At 40.5% G+C, this 23,997-nt stretch overlaps 1 protein-coding gene across 1 annotated transcript in view; it reads left to right on the top strand.

Annotated features, from left to right (window-relative positions):
* Window positions 1–23,997, top strand: part of LOC144607137 (GRAM domain-containing protein 2B) — a 37,995-nt gene extending 13,998 nt beyond the window's left edge. The window contains exons 2-13 of the mRNA XM_078423759.1: window positions 8,989–9,126; window positions 12,202–12,280; window positions 13,350–13,419; window positions 14,137–14,237; window positions 15,631–15,729; window positions 16,784–16,855; window positions 17,061–17,132; window positions 17,392–17,482; window positions 18,176–18,265; window positions 19,266–19,365; window positions 20,443–20,550; window positions 21,753–23,997. Of these exons, the coding sequence (XP_078279885.1) occupies window positions 8,989–9,126; window positions 12,202–12,280; window positions 13,350–13,419; window positions 14,137–14,237; window positions 15,631–15,729; window positions 16,784–16,855; window positions 17,061–17,132; window positions 17,392–17,482; window positions 18,176–18,265; window positions 19,266–19,365; window positions 20,443–20,550; window positions 21,753–21,768 (1,036 nt within the window). The 3' untranslated portion in view covers window positions 21,769–23,997. The remainder of the gene's footprint in view (window positions 1–8,988; window positions 9,127–12,201; window positions 12,281–13,349; window positions 13,420–14,136; window positions 14,238–15,630; window positions 15,730–16,783; window positions 16,856–17,060; window positions 17,133–17,391; window positions 17,483–18,175; window positions 18,266–19,265; window positions 19,366–20,442; window positions 20,551–21,752) is intronic.

Here is a 23,997-nt window from a genome sequence, read left to right as displayed (position 1 = left end):
AGGTGACGTTTAGGATCGGAACTGAAGGGTCCTGACTCAAAACATCACCTATCCATTCCCTCCACAGATGCTGCCTGATCTGAATTCCTCAAGTAGTTTGTGTTATGACCATTGCCGACGTGCTAATGAAAAGAAAAGGAAAGCTTATGAACAAAATGTGCTCTAATGGGAGTGGTTTGAGGTTTGTAACCTTTGATAGAGTTATGCAGTGTGGGGACAAGCCCGTTGGCCCAACTTGCCCACACCGACCAACACGTCCCATCTACACTGGTTCCACCTGCCTGCGTTTGGCCCATATCCCTCTAAACCTGTCCTATCCATGTACCTGTCTAAATGTTTCTTAAATGTTTGGATAGTCCCTGCCTCAACTACCTCCTCCGGCAGCTTGTTCCATGCACCCACCACTCTTTCGGTGATGTTCTTACCTAAAGGAGAGTTTGGAAAAGCCATTGTCTCTTTCAATGGATGATCTCTGCATTGTTTCCCGAAGAGATCAGAGTGCAAAACCTGAGAACCGAACATAGGATTATTCTACGTAAAATCTTCCATAACCTATAATCCAGTTCGAAGTTTGGATTTCTCAAAAACGTTAATAGTGGGAAAATAATTTTTCCCAAATTAGTCCAACATCAGCTACAGTACCTCTTTGTATTCAGCTCTCATTTTATCATCTTCTGCAGATGTGTACTGAGATTGCACGCTACTTTCTAATTTGGCTGGTTAGATTAAAATGACCACTCGTAACAAAAACAATTCATTATTGGAATGGAGGCAGCAGTGTAGCAAGATGTTCTTGTTGTGGCAGGAGCAGCAAATGACCAGGAGAAGGAGGGAGGTGGTGGTAATGTTGGCCTCAATGCCTTTTGGAAACATGAAAAGCTTCCAGCATTGGGCATGGAGGAAGGAGGAGAGTGGGTGGCTGGCACAGCAGACTTGGTTTGTTTGATCCCTTATCTCTATCACGTTCTTGCTCTCTCCCCATAACCTTTTGATGTCTGCACTATATATATAAATCCTGCCCTTCCTAGCAACGGGTATGAAATGGATCAAAGCCACTGAGACTTGATGATTAAACGTTGCAATTAAAGCTAACAATATCTAATAAACCAATTGTTTGCTCACAGGTACAAGAGTATAGCTATGGGGATTCGGCTAGATTGCGCAGTGAAATGCATCATAGAACAGTAGATCAATCTTACTACGGCCTGGTTCTCAATAGGAAAATTGCCAAGTAAATGGATTTCAAGGCACAATGGGGACCTCAAACGTTGCCACCCACTATTGTAGGTCACTTTGTATTGAAGCCCGGTTGACCCCAACAAAAAGAAAGCATAAATATTCAAGATAGCTTGTTTCGATCTTCCACTCCTTGTATTGCTGAAGATTAAAGGAATTTCTATCAAAGGCAGACAAGATGATTAAAGGATTTAATAGGGTTGATAGAAGTGAATTCCTACAAAATAAATTAACAAGGGGACATGATCATGTTTAAAAATGATCTTTTCAACTATGAACACTCTAAAGAACCTCACTATAAAGGACCTCTCAAGTATAGTTTATTGTCAGGTGAACAAATGCAGTGGGGTATGGGTACTTTGAAAAGATTGCTTACAGCAGCTTCAGGGGTAGGTAAATTCTGACACAGAGTGATGCGTGGATTATACAAGATAGTGAAAGGAAAATGACTGTGCAAACCAAAGAGGTTAGTGCACAGAACCACAATTAGAAGTCCATGGTGGTGTTCCATTACTGAGATAGGAGTATTGTTGGGCAAAACCAGTCTGTTATTGGTGAAGATGTGCCACTTGGGATCTGATTCATGTTTCCATCACTTTGATGATGATGATTGAGGTAAACTGATGTGGCAATACATGTTTTGGAGGGAAAAGGCATGTTTCAAACATTGCGCCATGTGTCCGTGCTGAACATGATGTTTCAGATACATGATGTTTCAATGCAGTACCATTATATGTTCTATGATACAGAATATCTGAAACCTTATAAAAATAAAAATAAATGGTGCAACACTCAGTAGATCTGGCAGGATCTGTGAAAAGAGAAATAGTTAATGCTTTGACTTGAAGACCCTTTGTTATTTTTTACCTGTTTGGATTTTCCAGTTTAAAAAAAAAAATCTAGTTTTAGTACGTACACCAAGAATATTTTGAGGTGCAATTCTACGCTCCCATCCTCAAATTTAAAAATTTGGTGGAGAAATTGACACAAGGCCTGAAATTATTTTGTATTGAGATGTATTTTCTATTGGAATCATCATAAGGGGGTATATATTTTTTTGATAATAAAAAATGAAATGAATGAATGAATAAGTTTATTGGCCAAGTATGCATATACAAGGAATGTGCCTTGGTGCTCCGCTCACAAATGACAACACAAACATACAGTTAACAATTAAGAATAAAGCATAACCACACCAAAACAATAAGGATACAACATTACGGTCTAAACATGTGGGTGAAAATAAACCAGAGCAAAAAAGAGACTACAGACTTTGGTTATTGAGTAGAACTATCACTCGTGGAAAAACGCTGTTTTTATGTCTGGCTGTGGCTAGTTTTGACAGTCCGGAGTCGCCTTCCAGAGGGAAGTGCTTCGAAAAGTTTGTGGCCACAGTGAGAGGGGTCAGAGATGATCTTGCCCGCTCGCTTCCTGGCCCTTGCAGTGTACAGTTCGTCAATGGGGGGGGGGGAAGGTTGCAGCCAACAACCTTCTCAGCTGTGCCTCCGAATGGCTTGGTGCCTTCTGGATTGGAATGCAAAACAAATTCCACGAGTTAGCCTCAAGTTCTCATTGCCTTGCACAACGTTCAGCAAGAATTTACTGCATATTATTTCAAACAGAGAATCCTGTCTGGCCAGTTTTCGGGTTGGAAGGTGAGTATAGTTCCGCTCGAACCTGTCTGGGCTGACGTAAAGTAGATCGATGTTGCATAATTTGGGGCAGGAACTTATTTAAGCGCACTTCACTGATGGACTTATAGAACACAATTCACTCTTCCTATCCTGATCAAAAACATTCTGAAGTACTTCGGCAGCTATGCTAAAGGAGAGTTTCCCTTCAGCAGGCAAATACATCAGGTTAATTGGGAAGAAAGTTCATCTGCCAGAGCTTCTAAGGTAAGACTCGTTTGTTTATAAAATAATTTTCAGATGTGTTGTTTCCACAAGTGATATTTGGCTCCATCAATGTTTACTACCAAAGATTTAACAGAATTGTAACTCTTTTCTCTTATAATGTAAGCAAGTGTTTATCTCTTGTTGCTTGTGTGAAAGAACAAACTGCATTGCAATGAAAGGTGTTACAAATTGAAAGTTAAATGGTTTATGCTTGGTAATTTGAAATCACGCAGAATTTATTTTTGGTAAACCTTGTTGAAATCAGAATGTTTATCTGGTATGTGCGCCTTCCAAATGATTTTAACCTGTAAACCAAGAAAGTGGTTACAGTCCTAGATCTAGTGTTAGTTTTTCACCTATAATTGTACTGGCACAATTGGTCTTGCACCACAGATAGATGGGAAAATATCTAGAATTTGTATCGGTAGTCATCGATCAGCAATCACATATTTGCGTGTTGCTTTCACATATTACATTAAAATATGTGATAATTGCAGTCTGGTTAGTCATTCATAATTTACATTCCTATTATCCGGTGCTACATTTCAAGAGTGGCACGATGGTGCAGTGGTAGAGTTGCTGCCTTACAGCGCCGTAGAAACGGGTTTGATCCCGACATTGGGTGCTGTCTGTACAGTTTGTACGTTCTCACCGAGACTGCATGGGGCTTCTCCTAGATCTTCGGTTTCCTCCCACACACCAAAGACACACAGGTGTGTAGGTTAATTGGCTTGGTGTATGTATAAATTGTCCCTCGTGTGTGTAGGATAGTGTTAATGTGAGGGTGATCGCTGGTCGGCGCAGACTCGGTGGGCCGAAGGGCCTATTTCCACAGTGTATCTCGAAACCAAACTAAACCCGCCCCATCCCCTTTTTTATTTTGCCCTGTCTTTTTGTCCCACCTGGATGGACATCCATTTCTCCCACCATCACGCCCCATCTGTCATCCCCTTCCACCAAAATCCCTTCCTCTGGCCTCTAATTTCATGCCTCTCCTCTCGTTATCTCACAGCTTTTTGCCTCTTTAAAAAATAATTCTGGTCTTTGTCTACCCATCTGTCAATTAAACCCCTCTCATCTGCATCTACCTATCACTTGGGTCAGGCAGCATCCCTGTAGAACATGGATAGGTGACTTTTTGGGTTGGGACTTTGAAGAAATTCTCTTTTCTCTGACGGGAGTGCACTGATGCCCTCTCTCCCTGCTCGCCCTCCATGATTAATTCTGTTCTCCTGCTCAATGGAGTCTGAAGAAGGGTCCCGACACAAAGTGTCACCTATCCATGTTCTCCAGGGATGCTGTGTGACCTGCTGAGTTACTCCACCACTTTGTGCCTTTTTGTAAACCACATCTGCAGTTCCTTGTTCTTCCACCTATTGCTTGGCTGGCGTTAGCCTGCCTGCAATTCCCTACCAGCTTTCTCCTATAATAATGTGGTTGCAGTGCTGGACCTACTGTTAGTTTTTGACCTATAATTGTACTGACACAATTGGCCCAAATAAATGATAGGGGGTGGGGTGGGAGAGGGAAACATTCAGGATTAGTATTGGTGATCACTGCTCTGCAATCACAGTGTAAGAAAATAACTGCAGATGCGGGTACAAATCGAAGGTATTTATTTCACAAAATGCTGGAGTAACTCATCAGGTCAGGCAGCATCTCGGGACAGAAGGAATGGGTGACGTTTTGGGTCGAGACCCTTCTTCAGACTGAAGAAGGGTCTTGACCCGAAACGTCACCCATTCCTTCTCTCCTGAGATGCTGCCTGACCTGCTGAGTTACTCCAGCATTTTGTGAAATAAATACCTTCGCTCTGCAATCACATGTTGCTTTCATAGATTACATTACAATTCCAACTCTCTTCCAGTTTTCTCCCCTCTTTAATCTGTGGGAAGAAGGGTCCCAAGCCGAAATGTCACCTATCCATGCCCTCCAGAGATGCTGCCTGGCCCGCTGAGTTACTCCAGCATTTTGTCTTTATTTGTAATCAGATCTTTGAGCTGCCTTGTATCTGAAAATTAATTCTACCTGGTGTTCCTGCCAATATTTATCCCTCGTTCAATGATTTAGTTTCACAGATTACAAATATCTGACTTGTGTGTATAACATGTAGATGCGACTGAGTGTTTGGGAGATCGGTAGTATGGGTTTGCCTTCTGCTGCAGGCATCTTCTGCCATGTGGGAATTTGATTTGTGCCAATATCTGAACGGTTGAGTTAAATGCCCTGATGAAATTATACATTACTCCGGTGTAACTAAAAGTTTCTCTTACTTTGCCTTTATTTTTGTTTAAAGATGATGCCAGATGACTGAGTTTCTGACTTGTGAACTTTTGAGGATGCAAACAGCTCTTGGGCTTGAAGCCCTGTTTTAATCTGGGGAGGATGGGTAGTGCAGCGGTAGAGTTGCTACCTTACAGCGCCAGAGCCCCAGGTTTGATCCTGACTGTGGGTGCTGTCTGTACGGAGTTTGTACATTCTCCCTGTGACTTGGTGGGCTTTTGCTCCAGGTGTTCCGGTTTCCTCCCACATTCCAAAGCCGTGTAGGTTAGTGGGCTTCTGTGAATTATTCCTGGTGTCCCTAGTAGGGTAGTGTGCATGTTCTCTAGACATTTTGTGTCATTCTGAATATGAACTTGTGCTGTATTTGTGTGCAGTATTTGGATGGTTGGTTAATCGGCTACTGTAAATGGCATGGATAAGTGGTGAAACGTTCAAAGGAATCTTGATAGCCATGCAAAAGAAAACCAATTGCAGGGATATGGGAAATAAGAAGGGGGGAAATGGGACTAAGGAGCTGTAGTTGGCTAGTGAGGATGTGACAGACTGAATGGTCACCTTTTCGGTTGTAATAAGTAATTGGAAAGTAACACTGCTTCTGAATTTGGTTGACACCAGCCTTATCTTTTCCCAAGATCATATATCGTGTTTTCCCTGACTGCAGTGTGACCTCATGTTTACATTGAAGAGAAAGTATGCCAAATATTGATGCAGGTGATCTCAGCGCATCGCTGATGACTGACAATAGACAATAGATGCAGGAGGAGGCCATTCGGCCCTTCGAGCCAGCACCGCCATTCAATGTGATCATGGCTGATCATTCTCAATCAGTACCCCGTTCCTGCTTTCTCCCCATACCCCCTGACTCCGCTATCCTTAAGAGCTCTATCCAGACTGGACCTGGAGCTTCGTACACAACATAGGAAGAAAAGGCTGACTACACTGCTATTGTTCCAGATTGCAAGTGCTTCCAGAGCTTTAAAATAGTGTACGTGGTGGCAATGAATCATGTTAGATGAGCATATTATTCCACATGCATTGAAGAATGCCTGTCTGCCAGAAGTAGCCCGATTATTTTGCATGTTGATTTGATGCCACTATTTTGAAGTTCAGCATTTCAAGTAATGCCTTCTTTAAGAATGGCAGAGACCCAGGATCGAACCTGACCTCGGCTGCTGTCTGTGTGAAGTTTGCACGTTCTCCCTGAGACCGCGTGGATTTTCTCCTATATCTCAAAGAAGTGTGGGTTAGTAGGTTAATTGGCCTCTGCAACATTACCCCTAGTGTATAGGGAGTAAGTACTAATGTGGGATAACATAGAACTGGTGGTCAGCATGGAAACTGAGGGCCGAAGGGCTGGTTTCCATGCTGTATCTGTATAACACTTGGCTACAGTGGGTGAGGTGTGCATTTTCAAAGAGATCCATCATCGGCTGCCAGATACAAACCTCCAAATCAAACCTGCTGGTGGTTAAGGAGACCTGGGCAAGGAACTGCTACTCCAGGCTGGAGCCGATGACATTTGCCACATCTGGAGGTTTTGTTACTTGTTATTTGGTGGAGGGGGTCATTCAAAAATAGAAGAACATCATTCTCTCTTGGGAAAGACTAGGAGGGAATGGGAGAAAAGAGCTTGTGAACTTCGCCATGGTTGCAGAGCTACTTAACACTGCAGGTGCCATTGACTGCACACGCACTGCCTCTACAATGTGGTGTGCCCGCTGTGCCACTATTTGGGCCAACTCCTCATCTGTGTAGATGCTGTGCAGTTATAAAAATGTAGACATTGAGTTCAATTAGTTACCAACATATTTGTGGAACTTTGAGGAGTTGGCATTAAACTCCCCATTGCTGTCACCTCAGTGAATGGAGAAAGAGAAAGACTAGCAGTGACCAATAATCAAAGGGTTAATTGCTTGGTAAAGTGTGCAGGATCATATCATATCATATACATACAGCCGGAAACAGGCCTTTTCGGCCCTCCAAGTCCGTGCCGCCCAGTGATCCCCGTACATTAACACTATCCTACACCCACTAGGGACAATTTTTTTAATTTTTTTTTACATTTACCCAGCCAATTAACCTACATATAACTCGGTAAATGCTGCTGGTGTGGAGTTTGAGCACTTCATCAGTAATTGATCAAGGGCTGCTTTAGAATTGCACCATTGCTCCCAGCCATCCTTGCACTCATTGACCCTCTTTTCCCCCAACCCCCCTCAAACGTGGTTCCAGACTTCAACATATTTTCTGGAGCTACAAAAATACAATAGGTGGAAATATGAACCAAAAATATAAACTACCTGAAGAACTCGGCAGGTCAAGCAACATCTGTGTGGGGGAAAACAGTTGTTGTAGTCACCAAGCCATCATCAGAACGACTCTCTTTCCTGGCATTTTCTGTATTCTTATCTTCCAGCCCATTTGGAGTGAAGCAATTTCTGTTTAAACATTGTCTTTCACAGCTTTGGACATCTGACTTTGTAACCCATTACATACTTTGACAACTTCCCTTCATTGTAGTTGTTGAAAAAAATTGTTTGGTCATTTTGTCCAGAGTATATTAGGACAAAGGTTGATTCGTAAAGTCATACAGTGTGTAAAAACTCTTCAGCCCAACTTGCCAACGCCGACCGACATGCCCCATCTACTCTAATCCCATCTGCCTGCATTTGGCCCTTATCCCTCTAAACCCGTTCTATCCATTCCTTCACCATTTAAAAACAATTAAAGCTACTATTTTTGTCTGACCTTTCGTGCTGTTTCCCTGGTGATTGATGGAATCCCAAACAGCTTATTAGATATACCTCCGCCTTGAGGACTACAATGATTCAAGGCAGCTCATCGGTACTTTCTCGAGGGCAATTAGGAATGGCAATTAAATGCTGGTTCCTCCTGCGAAGTCCACATCCCTTAAATGAATAAAAGAATGCCACTGATTTGCACATTCAGGCAGTAAAACAAGGTCGGCACAGCTGGTAGAGCTGCTGCCTCCCAGTGCCAAAGACCCAGGTTCAGTCCTGACCTTGCATGCCGTCTGTGTGAAGCTTGCACGTTCTAGTGTGAATGGGTGATTGATGGCCAGCATTGACTTGATGGGCCGATTTCCTTGCTGTATATTTCAATCAATTAAAGCAACTGAACTGTGAATTCTGTTGTACAGGCCAACTGTGGTTTTCACTTCTCAATTTGCTTTCAGCAAAATGTCTGCTATGTAGTTGGTCAGAAAAGAACTAGACTTGTAATTAAATTATCTTCAAATTAGTAAATATTGTCATTATTCAATAAACTGTTAATGATTTTAATTGTACCCTGAGATTTCAAGACAAATAAATCTTGATTATTAGCTATTCAGACATGGTTATTTTTTGTGTCCTTGGATTTAAGCTATGATGTTCTAAAAATCTTGTTTTTTGAGGTCTATCCGAAAGACAAAGCTGTTGTACCATTCTGTATCTAATTACATAAATGATTCTTTTTTTTTTTCAAACCAGCAATGAACCGTTGCGATGTTAGTAATTCTCTGGATGGCTGTCTGCATTTATTGACATTAAGGTCTTTTATTTTGGAGCAGTTGCCCTAATGAGATTGGGATGATGGCTGAAAAACAGAAGAAGAGTAAAAAGAAAGTACAAATGCTGATGACAGTACCCAGCTTGGATTCCATGGCGCCTGAGATTGAGCAAAGAGATAAACCACAGCCATTGATGAGGTATGCTTTATGAACTTTTAGAAGAAATGCAAACTTACATGTTGCATTTAAGTTTTTAATGCTCTGAGTTGTGTAACATTAGGGATCTTTGTAGTGTCACTTCATTTTCTCTTTTCTACAACAACCTGATTGGAGCTGCAGCAACGTATTTTGGCAAAAACACTGTCTGCCCACTTATCTCTACAGAAGCTGTCTGACCCATTGAGTTCCTCCAGCACTTTGTTTTTGGCTGGAGCCGAAGTAAGTTTATTTGTGAATTGACTTGCATATCACTATAATTTCGGCAAACCCAATGGAAAAATATTATCAGCAATGCTCAATGGAGCCAACACTTTGAAGGTTACTAAAATCTAAACAAAATGCTTTAAAATTTTATTTGAAAAGCATTACAGGAATGTGAGGAAAAAGTGTGAGTGAGGTCAACTTTTGAAATAATATATGCCTATTCCAGCTATTAGTCTAATGAAGGAAGGTTGGATAACCTATTTGTCTATTGAAGTTTAGAAGAGTGTGAGGGAATTTGAACGAACCATAAGCTTCTGATGGGGCTTGGGGCTCCGTCCTGGGGGTGGCGTTGGATACATTGGAGGTGGTCTTGGAGGCTCCTCAAACTGCAGAGCATCTTGGACAATACAGCTCACCCCCTCCATGACATACTGGTCAACCTGAGGAGCACCTTCAGCAACAGATTGGTTCCAGCAAAACGCAGCACAGAACGCCACAAGAGATCCTTTTTCCCTGTGGCTATCAAACTGTGCAACACCTCCCCCTAGTGTCGTGGGGTAGACTGACATCCTAATTCCTGGACTTTCCACTCGTCACTTTGTTTTCGTGTTTCATGTATCTTCTTGTATTTTATGACTGTTGGCAGACCAATCTCTCTCCTGGGATAAATAAAGTTCTATCGTAGGTAAGCCATTTGAAAGAGATTTATCCACTTCTTTGAATGTCCTCAAAGATTTAGTTTCCTCATATCTTTTCAGGTCGAGAATGACAAAGATTCACCACACTCTTGAGTAACCAACTCTGTTTTAAATGATCCACCCCTAATCTTTTAACCACACCCCCTTGTTTAAGATTCTCATATGAATGAAAGCATCTTGACATTGTATATTCCAGTCAGATTATTCCTCATTCTCTTACAAACCAGAGAATATAGATCTAATTTATTTAGCTGTTTGTGATAGGATAACACTCATCACGGGAAATTAGCTAATAGAGTCATAGAGAGATACAGTGTGGAAACGGGCCCTTCAGCCCAACTTGCCCACACCGGCCAACAATGTCCCAGCTACACTAGTCCTACTTGCCTGTGCTTGGTCCATATCCCTCCAAACTTATCCTATCCATGTACCTGTCTAACTGTTTCTTAAACGATGGGATAGTCCCAGCCTCAACTATCTCTTCTGGCAGCTTGTTCCAGATACCCACCACCCTTTGTGTTAAAAAGTTACCCCTCTGATTCCTATTAAATCCTTTCTCCTTCACCTTGAACCTATGTCCTCTGATCCTCGATTCCCCTACTCTGGGCAAGTGCATTTACCCAAACTATTCCTCATGACTTTGTACACCTCTATAAGATAACCCTCATCCTCCTGTGCTCCATGGAATAGAGACTCAGCCTAATCGGCCTCTCCCTATAGCTCACACCCTCTTGTCCTGACAACATCCTTGTAAATCTTTTCTGAACCTTTTCAAGCTTGACAATATCTTACCAAAAACATGGTGCCCAGAACTGAACACAATATTCTAAATGTGGTCTCACCAATGTCTTGTACAACTGCAACATGACCTCCCAACTTCCATACTCAACACTTTCACTGATGAAGGCCAAAGTGCCAAATGCCTTTTTGACCACCTTATCCACCTGCGACTCGACCTTTAAGGAACCATGCATCTGCACTGCTCTACAACACTACCCAGAGGCCTACCATTTACTGTGTAGGTCCTGCCCTTGTTCGACATCTCAAAATGCAACACCTCACACTTTTCTGTATTAAATTCCATCAACCATTCCTCAGCCCACCTGGCCAATCGATCCAGATCCTGCTGCAATCTTTCACATCCATCTTCACTATCTGCAAAACCACTCACTTTTGTATCATTTGCAAACTTGCTAACCTTGCCCTCGTCCAAATCATTGATGTAGATGACAAACAGTAATGGGCCCAGCACCGAACCCTGAGGCACACCACTAGTCATAGGCCTCCAGTCCGAGAAGCAACCTTCCACCATCACCCTCTGCTTCCTTCCATGGAGCTAATTTGCTATCCATTCAGCTATCTCTCCTTGGATCCCATGCGATCTAACCTTCCAGAGCAGCCTACTATCTTGTCTTTATTTGGACAGCCTCCATCCCTAGCATATCCTTTATGAAATAATAGAACCAAAATTGTACACTGTTCTCCAGATGTGGCCTCTCTAGTACCTCATACATTTTTTTACAATACCTCCCTATTTCTGAAGTCTAACCAACATGCCAGTTGGCGACCATACCACTTGTTGCACATGCTTGCTGATGCTTTTAAAATTTGGGCAGTAGCTACACTTACTACGCTTCTCTGCAAACTTTCTCCAATGGAGTTGAGCATTGGTACACTTGGGCACATTCAAATATTTTGGATGACTACACTACAGCTATGAGTTGTCCTTCTCAAACTGCCATGGTGTATTTGCTTTTTAGGGAATCCTGTTACTCTAAATGTTAAGTTCTATTGTGTAAATTAAGCTGAAGCCACAGTAAATTCTGCACACTTACCGTTGGCTAATTTCCAAGGAAGCCTAGGTCTGAGGACTAAGATTGTGTTTTCCAAGCTCCATTTCCTCCTCCACATTTTTAGCTTTCTTTCCTCCCATGCCAGCAACCAGTCTGAAGACTGGTCTCGACCCAAAATATCACCTATTCATGTTCTCCAGGGATGCTGCCTGACCCGCCGAGTCACTTGAGCATTTTGTGTCCTTCCTCGGTTTCCAATCTGCTGTTTTTCTAAGTGTAGCTCAATGTGTAGACATTGGATTTGGCTAAACCAGAAAAGAAGACTGGTTGTTAATGTGATAAATTGGTGTTTTATTCAGGTCACAAGCCTTTGACTTATCTGATGTGAAAAATGCAGATGTGCCATACATTGGAAGAAAACGATCCTCCGTTACCTCTGTAAGGAATTAATTCATATTAAATCATGCTCTATTTTGCTAATTATTCAAAACCAATTGAATCCTACATGTTACAAATGCACAATAAAGAAAATGGCAAATAGCAATAAAATATTTATTATTTATAGTCAAAAATAGGCAAAGTGAGATATCCATACGAAATTACTTCTGTTGACCAATGACATTAAAGAAATCAAACCTTCTTAATGGCACGGGGCTGATTTTCCAGGCGGTGTGCTGCTGGCAAGGTTAACCAATTATTGCCCTCCCTTAGAAATGGCACAACATGCAGGAGTAACTCAGCGGGTCAGGCAACATCCTCGGAGAACATGGATAGATGATGTTTCGAGTTGGGATCCTTCTTCAGGCTGATTCTTTGCGGAGAGCTGTGCCCTGAGGTTCTTCAGTCTAGAAGAAGTATCCCAACCGGAAACGTCACCTATTCATGTTCTCCAGAGATGTTGCCTTAGCCACTGTATTATTCCAGCATTCTGTGAATTCCCTTGGTAAACCAGCATCTGCAGTTTCTTGTCTCTACATCGCCTTCCTTAATTGCTTTTGAGAAGGTAAGCCACCTTGAACCGCAGATGGGGAATTCCAGGAGGTGGATTTAGTGATCATGAAGGATTGGCAATGTACTTCCAAATCAGGATGGTATATGCCTTGGAGTGGTATTCTCGTGTACTTTCTGCCCTTGTCCTCCAAGGTTGTAGGTTTGGAAGAAGCTGTCAATGTACAAAGTTACCAAATTAGGTCATGTTTTGGATCATCACCTATTTATGTTGCCTGATGCTGAGTTACTCCAGTACTTTGTCTCTTTTTTTATTGTCACCAGCATCTGGAGTTCTTTGTTTCTACTACCAAATTAACTGTTGCCATTTTTTCTGGGGGAGCTATGGCTCGTTTCTGCTTGTATTTATTAACGATGCACACTCTGGATGGTGTTTTATTCTCAAATCAAAAATACTCAGCCTAGCAATTGTAAACCTCAGGTTGTGGGACAATTTAAAAACAAAACCTTGCTTGATCCAGCTAAAATTACCTTTTCACAAACTTGTGTTTTTTTTTAGATTACCAAGTCCAATGCCACATTCCACAAGCAGTTCAAAGACCTTCCTGAAACAGAGAATGTGATTGACAGTAAGTTTCTATATGGAGGATGAATCAGGCTAGGGTTTCCACACTGATTTGGTAATTTATATCTTTATATCTTTACTTATTATTATTTCTGAAGGAGGAAAAAATCATTTTCTATATGGAGGATGAATCAGGCTAGGGTTTTGTCACCAAATCATTTTCCTCCTGAACTATTTGTCACAGAATGGACAGAATAAACACTGGCATGGTGGTGCAGCGCTAGAGTTGCTGCCTCACAGCACCAGGGACCCGGGTTTGATCCTGTCTAAGGGTGCTGTCTGTACTGAGTTTGTATGTTGTTATCAGTCTGAAGAAGAGTCTCGACCCGAAACGTCACCCATTCCTTCTCTACAGCCTGTCCTGCTGAGTTACTCCAGCATTTTGTATCTACCTGAGTTTGTATGTTCTCCCCGTGGCCTGCATGAGTTTTCTCCGGGATCTCCGGTTTCTTCCCACATTCTAAAGACGTACAGGTTTGTAATCTAAATGGGTTGTTCAAATTGTAAAATTGTCTCTAGCATGTGTAGGATAGCGTTGGTGTGTGGGGATCACTGGGTGGCCGAATGGCCTGTCTCTGCACTATATCTTTAAACTACACTAAATTAAACCAAACCTAGATCTTGAGAGATCTTGGATCAGAAATAGAACTTGTGAATTTTGCACCCTAGCGTGAGAAGGTCATGACAATCAGCTATGTAACCAGGCCTCATTTCCTCATAGGTTTCCGATGCGCTTTGCATAAGGAGGTCCCATATCATGGCAAGATGTATATATCAGAAAATTATATCTGTTTCTACAGCAACATTTTAAAGGAAACCAAGGTATGTTTGTTTTTAATAAGCCTTGTTTCATTCCACAATGGCATGAAATAAAATATCCACAATAATGCCAGGGGCATGGAGATGGATACGATAGTAAGATTTAAGAGGCTTTTGGACAGGCTCGTGGATATTCAGGGAATGGAGGGATATGGATCACATGAAAGCGGAGTACATTAATTTAACTTGGCATCACGTTCGGCATGGACATTTTGGGCCGAAGGGCCTTTACCTGTGCTGCACTGTTCTTATTTCTGAATATTCAAAATGCTATCCTTTTGTGGAACCAAATGAATTCAGATTAGTTTATTATCATATACAGCAGGATGCAACAAAATTCCTCATTAGCATGAAGCTGGGGGTAGACAGTATGTGGTAATTATATAACAATAAATGCAATGATGAATACAAAACTGCAGAATGGTACAAGGATTGTCGTGCTATTTAAAGTAATAAAAAATACTGGTGCAATAACAGAATGAGGTAGAGTTTAGATATTATCTCGGGTTTTGAGGTGTCTTGGGCATTATAAGACAACAGAGCAGAATTAGGCCATTTGGCCTATTGAGTCTTCTTCCATTCGATCACAGCTATTCTAGTTTCCCCTCTCAAACCCATTCTCCTGCCTTCTCCCCATATGCTTTGACACCCTTGCTAATCAAGAACCTATCAATCTCCACTTTTCTTTTGAGGCTGTGCCCTCTGGTTCTTGACTCCTCCATTGTTGGAAGCATCCTTTCCATACCCATTCTATCTAAGCTTTTCATTATTTGGTAGGTTCCAATGAGATTCCCCCTCATTCGAGTGCAAAGACCAAAGCCACAAAACGCTCCTCATGCGTTAATCCAATCATCACTGGGATCATTCTCGTAAACCTCCTCTGGACTCATCTTCAACTCCAGCACATTCTTCTTCAGATATAACTGAAGGAAGTAGAAATTACTACTGCATTAGTACGTGCTTAATTATTTAAAATGTTCAAAATTAAAAGACTACTGAGGCATGATATCTGAAATAAAAAGAAAATCCTTTTATGTTTTATTATTTCAGGGCATTATCTGTAGAAAAAAAAAAGTGGGTAGTGCTTCAGGTCCTAAAACATTAGCTGTATGTCTTTATACTGATGTTGTCTGACCAGCTTGGGCTTCCAGCATGTCCCACTCTTGTCAAGTACACACTACTGTCTGCTTCTTTTGTCACTCCTTCAGAGGATGGATGATGTAAAGTGGATCAGATCAAGATAGGACCTTCAGCCCACTATGTCTGCACATACGTCAACATCCATTCACGCTAATCCTATTTTAACCCCTTTTCTATTCTTGATAATCAATCAATCAATCAATAAGGTAACAATGAAAGAGGATCATCTAACTTTTTCATTTGTCTCTACATTCAGCTTGTTGTTCCAGTCACTGAAGTGGTTGTGTTAAAGAAGCAGAACATAGCCCTCCTTGTCCCCAATGCCCTGTGTATCAAGACATCAGTAGGAGAAAAGGCAAGTATTGAATAGATTTTTTTGTGACTGAAATTGTTTTGAGGATGATGGTGCATTGGACCATGATTAATCAGCAGGCAGACTTGTGCTCTGGAATTCCCTCTCTTTAGTTTTTCTCTTCTTAAGGCCTGTATCATGATAAAGCAGATCTTCCATTGTTTGAAATCTGTCTTCACCTGTTCCTGGGATACCCTGTTTATTTAGTTGGTCCCAGAAACAGTCTTGTATCGGTGGGATGCTGCCCACTTGTTAAAACTGTTGGTGTTAATCATTAGAATCAGAGTAAAACCGGACCAGCCAACTATGTCTGCACCTCCACCAACAGCCATTCACAGTAATCCCAAATAAATCCCTGTTATATTCAAGCCTCATTCTCACCAACTCTTTTCTCTCTTCTCATCACTCATTTTCCCCCAGCACCTCCCAGATTCTACTGCTCATTTACAGTGGTCAATTAATATATGAACTACTTAACTGTTTGTCATTGGGATGTGGAAGGAAAGCCAGAGTAACCGAGGGGGGGCAAATCCATGCACATAGCACTTGATTCAACTTGGGTCTCTGTAACACAGCGCCAGAGACCCCTGTTCAATTCCGTCCTATATTTTAACGTCACTAACCTCTCTTGATATTGGCTGTAAGTCTGCTGTGCTATTGGGGTCACTGCATGGCTTTGGTGTTCCCAAATGCTCAATGATACTTGAAACCCATTTTAACAACATTTTGATTTCCAGTACAATACAGGAGCACCCTATGTTGGTGGTAGATGAGGCTGCTACCAGTTTAGATTGACGTCAGCATTGGGAATGTGCTGGGATAACAAGGGGTATTGGGGTACAAGATATCTCCCGTCCCCTTTTGTGAGGTTTAGTGACAAGAGATTGAAAGTGCTCTTGTATAGTAATATGTCCGAAGACATAAATGTGTGGATTTATATAAAGATGATTACTGAGAGTTTTATATTTTGAATGGTTTTGTTTAAATCCTATTTAAAATTTGGAAATGCAGCAATTATTTGCAGAAAATTAATTTTGTCTTGACTTTTTTTTTTCAGCATTTGTTTGCATCGCTAAGATCAAGAGACTTGACTTTTAAATGCCTGGAGACCGTTTGTTCTCATCTGCAGGTAAATTTTCAGTCACCACTTCTATAAATAAAAATCAAGTTTCAGTGTTGGAGAACAGTGAAATTAAACACAGTGCATGTGTTTGCATCATGCCACAGATGTCATGTGCTGTACTATTTTCTATTCTATGAGTACTCCACTGCAAACTGTCTACTGAACTGCACTTGAATTTTATATTTATGCTAATAATGACCTATCTTTTCAGAATGGAAGTCCCTTAAATAGCCCTCAGAATTCTACTGAAAGCAGCTTTGAGGCCGAGTGTAAATTATTATTGGTAAGAGCGATACCTATTTATTGTAACATGTTTTAAGTAACATTGGACTTGTGGTGTGAAATTAATGCATGATGTAAAGTACCTGTGCACTTTACTGTGTCTTAATGCTTTGCAGTCTTGCAACTGTTATTCAAGATTGGACGAAACCTAATTTAACATTCAAATTGAATAATGGATCAAATTAAATAAAATGATTCCAATTAATTGTTGATGACCATATGAAGTCTGTAATGAAAGATTTTTTTTTTCCCCCAAAAAGGAACGGAGTCAATCCAACATTGAAGAGAAAAGCCAAGATCTAGACACTGTTGACGGCACTCAAGATTTACCACAATCAATATCAAGTACAGGTTAGCAGCACTAAAATATTTGTAACGTAGGGAGCAAACCATTTTTTAAAATGAAATAGATTTTGTGAAGTAGCTTGGCTCAGAATGTCTAAAGCACGATTACCTTAAGGACTTGGCAACTATAAACAGCTTTTCTGTCCTATAATATTTTACTGCAATAATATTTTGTAGTTAGACATATATTTATGGTGTATTTAGCCACAACAGACATTCTGGTTTAGATGTTTTAAAAATATCCACGGTCAGCTCTGTTTTCCTCTTTTGAGCACCTGTATGTAATACGGTCATGGGCTGATATTTGGTATGTTACATTGCCTGGTGCTTCTGTGCACAAATGGCCATTCCCATTGAGACAGTCTAATATTGTTATTATCGAGCTTCTGGCTGTCAAAATCCTGGGCTTACCAAATTTAACTGTCCGGCTCCATAAATGCTTTGGCCTCACGAGAAGGTCAAGGCTGGGTATCTTGTGACCCATCACCTGTCCTAGTGTGTATTTTATTTCATGCACTTTGTTCCTATATAATTTGCTATGCATGAAAATGTTGCATGTTCCCTCCTTCATAGATACAGCCTGTCTTGCTAAGTATTCAATAATTTCAGATTAAACTATTTGGTCTTTAAATAATTCAGTTCTCTGATACACCAGTATTCCCCGTGACCATGTAGTTTTTTTCCTTGTGCTTTTTACAGCTTCTGCTGATGTAACCAGAATTGAGACTCCTTATAACGAGAACAAAGGACAGAAAGGACGACCTATTGAAGAAATCTTGCATGGCAATAGTAAGGATTAGTTACTGCATCACCTGGCACGATGGCTGCAAAATGGAATGCTTGCTGCTTTATATGTAAAGAAAGAAGCTCAACTATAGCCTGGCATCCACCCTTTTCTTATTCACTTTGCCCAGAAGGATATTCTTCTCCACTCTTCATTAGTGCAGAGGATGAAAACTCTGCTGGATTTGGCTAACATTCCAACCTTCACCATCAGATCTGGCTGATGTGAAGAGCCCTTGTTTTGATCTGCAAACCAATCATTTCTACTTCAGGAGAATCGTGGAATAAATATGAGTTTGGGTTATTTTTTTCTATTGTAAAACATCATTTTAAAAGCAGATGCAAAGCGCTGGAAGAACCTGGTGGGTCAGGCAGCATCTCTGGAGAACAAGGATAATGACAAAAAACCTGACATGTCACCCATCCATGCTCTTCCGAGATGCTGCATAACCTGCCGAGTCACTTCAGCATTTTTTTATAAACCAGCATCTGCTGTTCCTTGTATTGTCTTGTGACTCCAAACCATCAACTCCAAATGCAAGAATTTGGTGTTCTAGGTCTATCACCTTTTGTAAGAACTTGGCAAAGATCTGATGAAGGGTTATTGAACAGATGAGTAAGCTTAATGTCTGCCAGCACAGATTTTGTCTGACCCGAGTATTCCAGAATGTTCTCTCTCTGTTTTAGCTGAGTTCCCTTTTCTCCAACCAGAAAAAAAATGTTACTTTCACTCTTGGGAAGCCTTTGGACACCCATTTTAATGTAACAGACAAACTAGTTTAATAAAATTTGGCTGATAGATCATAAATCAAAAATGGCAACTCTATAATTGAGGTATTACACAGAATTTCCATATTCTTGAAGGGCATTTAGAGAAATTGCACAGTTCAGTTCATTATCGGCAAGTGTATTTCCAACTTCAACCCTGTTTCCAATTAAAATTTGTTCCTAAAAAAACGAGCTTGTTTCTCTTAAATTCACATTGTATTTTTCTGTCCACTTGCAGGCAACTCCTGGTTTGGGAAAGTGACAAAGAAAGTGAAATCATTTACTACATTTCATGAATCGACCACCTTCAACACGCTCATTATCATCTATGTCCTCCTGTACGTATTTCACACATTGATCCATAGACTTGCTTATTAAACCTTAAAGTTTAAGAGAACCTACAACATTTTTGTAAAGTATACTCATGAGATATTGCAAAAACAATGGTAATTCAAAGTCTAATTGCTCCTACCATGAACTGAGGAGTAACTGCCCCGAAATAGCTAGTGCCAACAGCCACATCAGTTTTAGCCAAGTATATCCAATGCTGCTCCTACTTAAGGATGTGGGGCCATATATACACCGACCAGCCAAAACATTATGACCACTGACAGGTGGTGAATAACATTGATTATCTTGTTACAATGGCACCTGTCAAGGGGTGAGATATATTAAGCAGCAAGTGAACAGTCAGTTCTTGAAGTTGATGTGTTGGATGCAGGAGAAATGGGCTGAGCGACTTTGACAAGGGCCAAATTGTTACGGCCAGACGACTGGGTCAGAGCATCTCTGAAACGGCAAGGCTTGTGGGGTGCTCCCGGTCAGCAGTGGTGAATACCTACCGACAGTGGTCCGAGGAGGGACAAACCACAAACCGGCGATAGGATGTTGGGCGCCCAAGGCTCATCGAAGCGCAAGGGCAATGAAGGCTATCCCGTCTGGTCCGAACCGACAGAACGTCTACTGTGGCACAAGTCACAGAACAATTTAATGGCGGTCATGGGAGGAATGTATCACAATACACAGTGCATCGTACCCTGCTGCATATGGGGCTGCACATGGAGGACCAACAGTATATTGGGCAGGTGGTCATAATGTTTTGGCTGATCGTTGTATGGCTACATATTGGATCCAAATTGTCACTTTGGGATCGAACTTGCAATGTTGTAAATGCAAATTCTTTATTTTTAAGAGGCTGAGAAAGATCAGGAGTGCTCCCTCAATTTGTACAAAAGTAGTCTAAGGTACTGCAGAATATTCTCTCCTGTCTACTTAATGTTGACTACCACTACCATCATTATAGATAAATACAGCGCAGGATGGAAAGTAACACTTGCAAAACTGACTTATTCAAATTGGTGAATAATTAGCATCTGCAGAAATCTGAATTTCACTGTCAATCCTTTATTTTTCAGAGTCCTACTGTTGCTGGTTTCTTCAGGGTACATTGGCTTAAGAATTGTGGCCATCGAGGAGCAGCTGATGTCAATGGGAGCCTGGCCAGAATTTGATACACGGAGCCAGTAAGTACATTCATTGGTTTAAAACTGACGAGGTTTGAAACTCTTCCTCAGTTGCTGGCACTAAACATGTGACATAGGATACATTGAAGAATAGCACTTCATCTTCTGACTCATAGACCATGTCTCATTATCACACTTTGTTTTGCACCATTTATACCTTTTTGTCACTTACATTTCAGCAGGTATCCATCCATATTACATTATAAAATGCCTGGCTTTATAATTTGTGCTTGCAGACAGTAATTTTAACACTCTTGACTGAGAATGAAGCTTAAATGCATAGAACATAGAACAGTGCAGCACAGGAACATACCATTTGTTCCACAATGTTTGTGCCAAACATAATGCCAAGTTGAACTGATCACATCTGCCTGAACATGATTCATATCCCTCTTTTCCCTCCATTTCCATGTGCCGATCTAAAAGCCTCAACGGCACTATCATATGTGCCTCCACCACAACCCATGGCAGTGTGTTCCAGGCCCACATCACTCTGTGTTCATTTAAAAAAAACTAGGCCCATACATCTCGATTAAACTTCCTCCTCTCACCTTATGGCTATGCCCTCTAGTGTTTATATGTATCATAGAAACATAGAAAATAGGTGCAGGAGTAGGCCATTCGGCCCTTCGAGCCATTCAATATGATCATGGCTGATCATCCAGCTCAGTAGCCTGTATTTGCCTTCTCTCCATACCCCCTGATCCCTTTATCATTCCACTTAATTTAATATGTTCACATTTAATACCATAAGATCTTCAAATAGTTTGTTTCCTTAACAAGTATTATTAAGTGGTGGGTTTTATAGTACTGAATCAAATACAACATTTGTCAGAATTAGTTCATAAGCTCATAAGTCATAGGAACAGAATTAGGCCATTCAGGCCATCGAGTCTGCTCCACCATTCAATCATGGCTGATCTATCTTTCCCTCTCAACCCCATTCACATACCTTCCCTCAGCAACCTTTGAAGCCCTTGCTAATGAAGAACTATTAATCTCTGTTTTTTAAAAAAACCTTTATCCTGCCTTCACCCTGTATCCTTTCACACCCTTACCAATCAAGTACCTGTCAATCTCTGCTTTAAAAAATACACAGGACTGTAATGAATTCCACAGATTCACCATGCTCTGGCTAAAGAAATTTCTCTTCATCTTTCTATTAGTAATGTCTATTTATTGACTATTATTATTTTGCATAGGTACAAAAGACCATGAAATTGGACCAAGCCTCCTAGAGACAAACATTTGTATCCTTGTCCTTCAAACGAGCTGTCCAGTGGGCATTGTGACTGGCTTTGATTGACTAGTAGAAGAAATACCTCTAATTCTGGAACACGTTTGATTTTGCCAACCACTAAATATTTAAGAGGTGCTCTACTTATAACATCAAGGCATTTGGAAGAAATTGCCCTTTATTTTGAGGCAAACTACATTGTTGCCTCAAGGAAAACAAGTGAATTTCAGATCTTCTTAAAGAACTAGAGCATCAAAACACAATGACTGAGACTACAAGATCAATTTCTGTGAATCAACAAACAAAGTCATGGAGAACCTTGAACCTCAATTACTGAGGAGGATGATCTTAAATCTTGCACGATGGGGGAAAAAAATGTTTACATGGAGGGTGGAATAATAACTATGCAAAATAATGTTGTGAAGGACAAACGTACGACTTCCACGAATTGGACCCTAGTCGTAGAAAATGGCAATGTGGCAGTAGATTTGAATTTAAATTAAGTTGATTATAAAGATGAAAATAAATAACTGCAGAATAGTCTTGGTTAATTATTTGGAAATGCTGCACCAATGGGAATTGCAATAGTTTAATTCTGTTCTGCAATAATTGAGTCTTGACTATCTATTGAAAGCTCAGCGTGAAACTAAAATGAAGGAGATTTTTTTTAAACTGTGATAAATGGAATCAAATACATACAACTAAAATGCAAATAAGAAACTTGTTTATCCTCAACATTCACTGCACATCAAATTTGTATGCAGCACTGAAGCATTAAGAGATCATATTATACAAACAAAAAAATACAAAAATAGTGAAAAATTTAAAAACGTTTGTTTAAAAAGTCCCCAAACCTTGCTCTGCCATTTAATAAAGTTTATGGGTGGTATTCAAAATGAACTAAATTTCTATTCAAACCTTGTAATCATAACCTTAATCTTAAATCTGTCGACCCTGAATAGACCTTTTAATATACTCATCCACAGTTCCCTGGGGCTAGACAATGCTACAGATGTAGCAAAGGGTGAGAATTTCTTGCTCATCTTGAATTATATTAAGCCATGCAGTCTATATAGTATTAAACTACTATTGACATAATATACTCCTATTTGTACAGCACCAGGATACAGGATCTACTTCTGTTCGCTGACAACTTTCACAATTTGTAGGCTTATTGTGCATGAAATTTTCAGTGATAGCAAAATAAAATGGAATGCTTGGGCTGCTGTTTATGAAGTTAAAGAGTGGTAGGAATGAAGTTAGAAACAAAGTCAGTATTTCATACATTGTAGTTGTGTAACATGGCATTTGTTTTTTGAAATCTTCTCCTAGACACATGATGGAGGTAAAATAAATGAGATATCTTTTCATTGGGCTTCTGCATGAGGGAAAGGACATGACATGACCTAATCTATGGTCTAGTCGTCATTTTTACATATGAAAGTTATATATTCATGGGGCATTTTCCACAAAAAAAACATGAATCACGATATTACCTCTCACTGAGTTTGCAGAGGGTCTGAGGTACCTGAGTAATTTATTACTAAATTTTTTTGCTAAACTTCATGATGAATAAATCCCGATTTTAACCATGCATATACCAGTTGCAAAGGAAATATTAAAGAGGTCAAGTCCAAAGAAAACAGTACAATTAAGTTTGCTGTACAGGAGTAATCAGCACAATATCCCACATACGGCACGAAGATGGTCCTGAAATACATGAAATGTTATTTGGGTAAGGGTATGTTTATTTCTCCAACCGAGTCATTACTTTAACTCTTTCCTTCAAACAATAAACTCATGTTATCCAGCCAGTCCACACCGTCTAACAACCCAGAGTAACAAGAAACAGATTAAAAATGGACCATCTGTACCAAATTCAATACTTTTGATCAAGGGTCATCCAAACCTAATATTCCATGAAAATATAATGAAACAGCCTGTGGGAGATCGTGGGATGTTTGTCTCTACACTGTACAGCGTGTTGGGCCAGACATTTCATTTTGCTTCGGGGGTGAAGAGAAGTCCTTTTTCCCGTCTGGTTGCCAAGGAAAGTTTACTTCTGAATCTGTATATTATTGGTTATATTTATTTTTTTATGTGGATTTCACAGTATTTCCATATGTTAATGCAACCTTTAACGATGGGGCTTTGTTTGATTCTATTATACGTTTATAAAGGAAATGTAACAATTTTGTTGAACCTGCACT

This window comes from Rhinoraja longicauda, chromosome 28, assembly GCF_053455715.1.
Source record: "Rhinoraja longicauda isolate Sanriku21f chromosome 28, sRhiLon1.1, whole genome shotgun sequence".
Classification (NCBI taxonomy): Eukaryota; Metazoa; Chordata; class Chondrichthyes; order Rajiformes; family Arhynchobatidae; genus Rhinoraja; species Rhinoraja longicauda.
The sequence above is the reverse complement of the archived record's forward strand: the minus strand, read 5'-3'. Positions and strand labels throughout refer to the sequence as shown.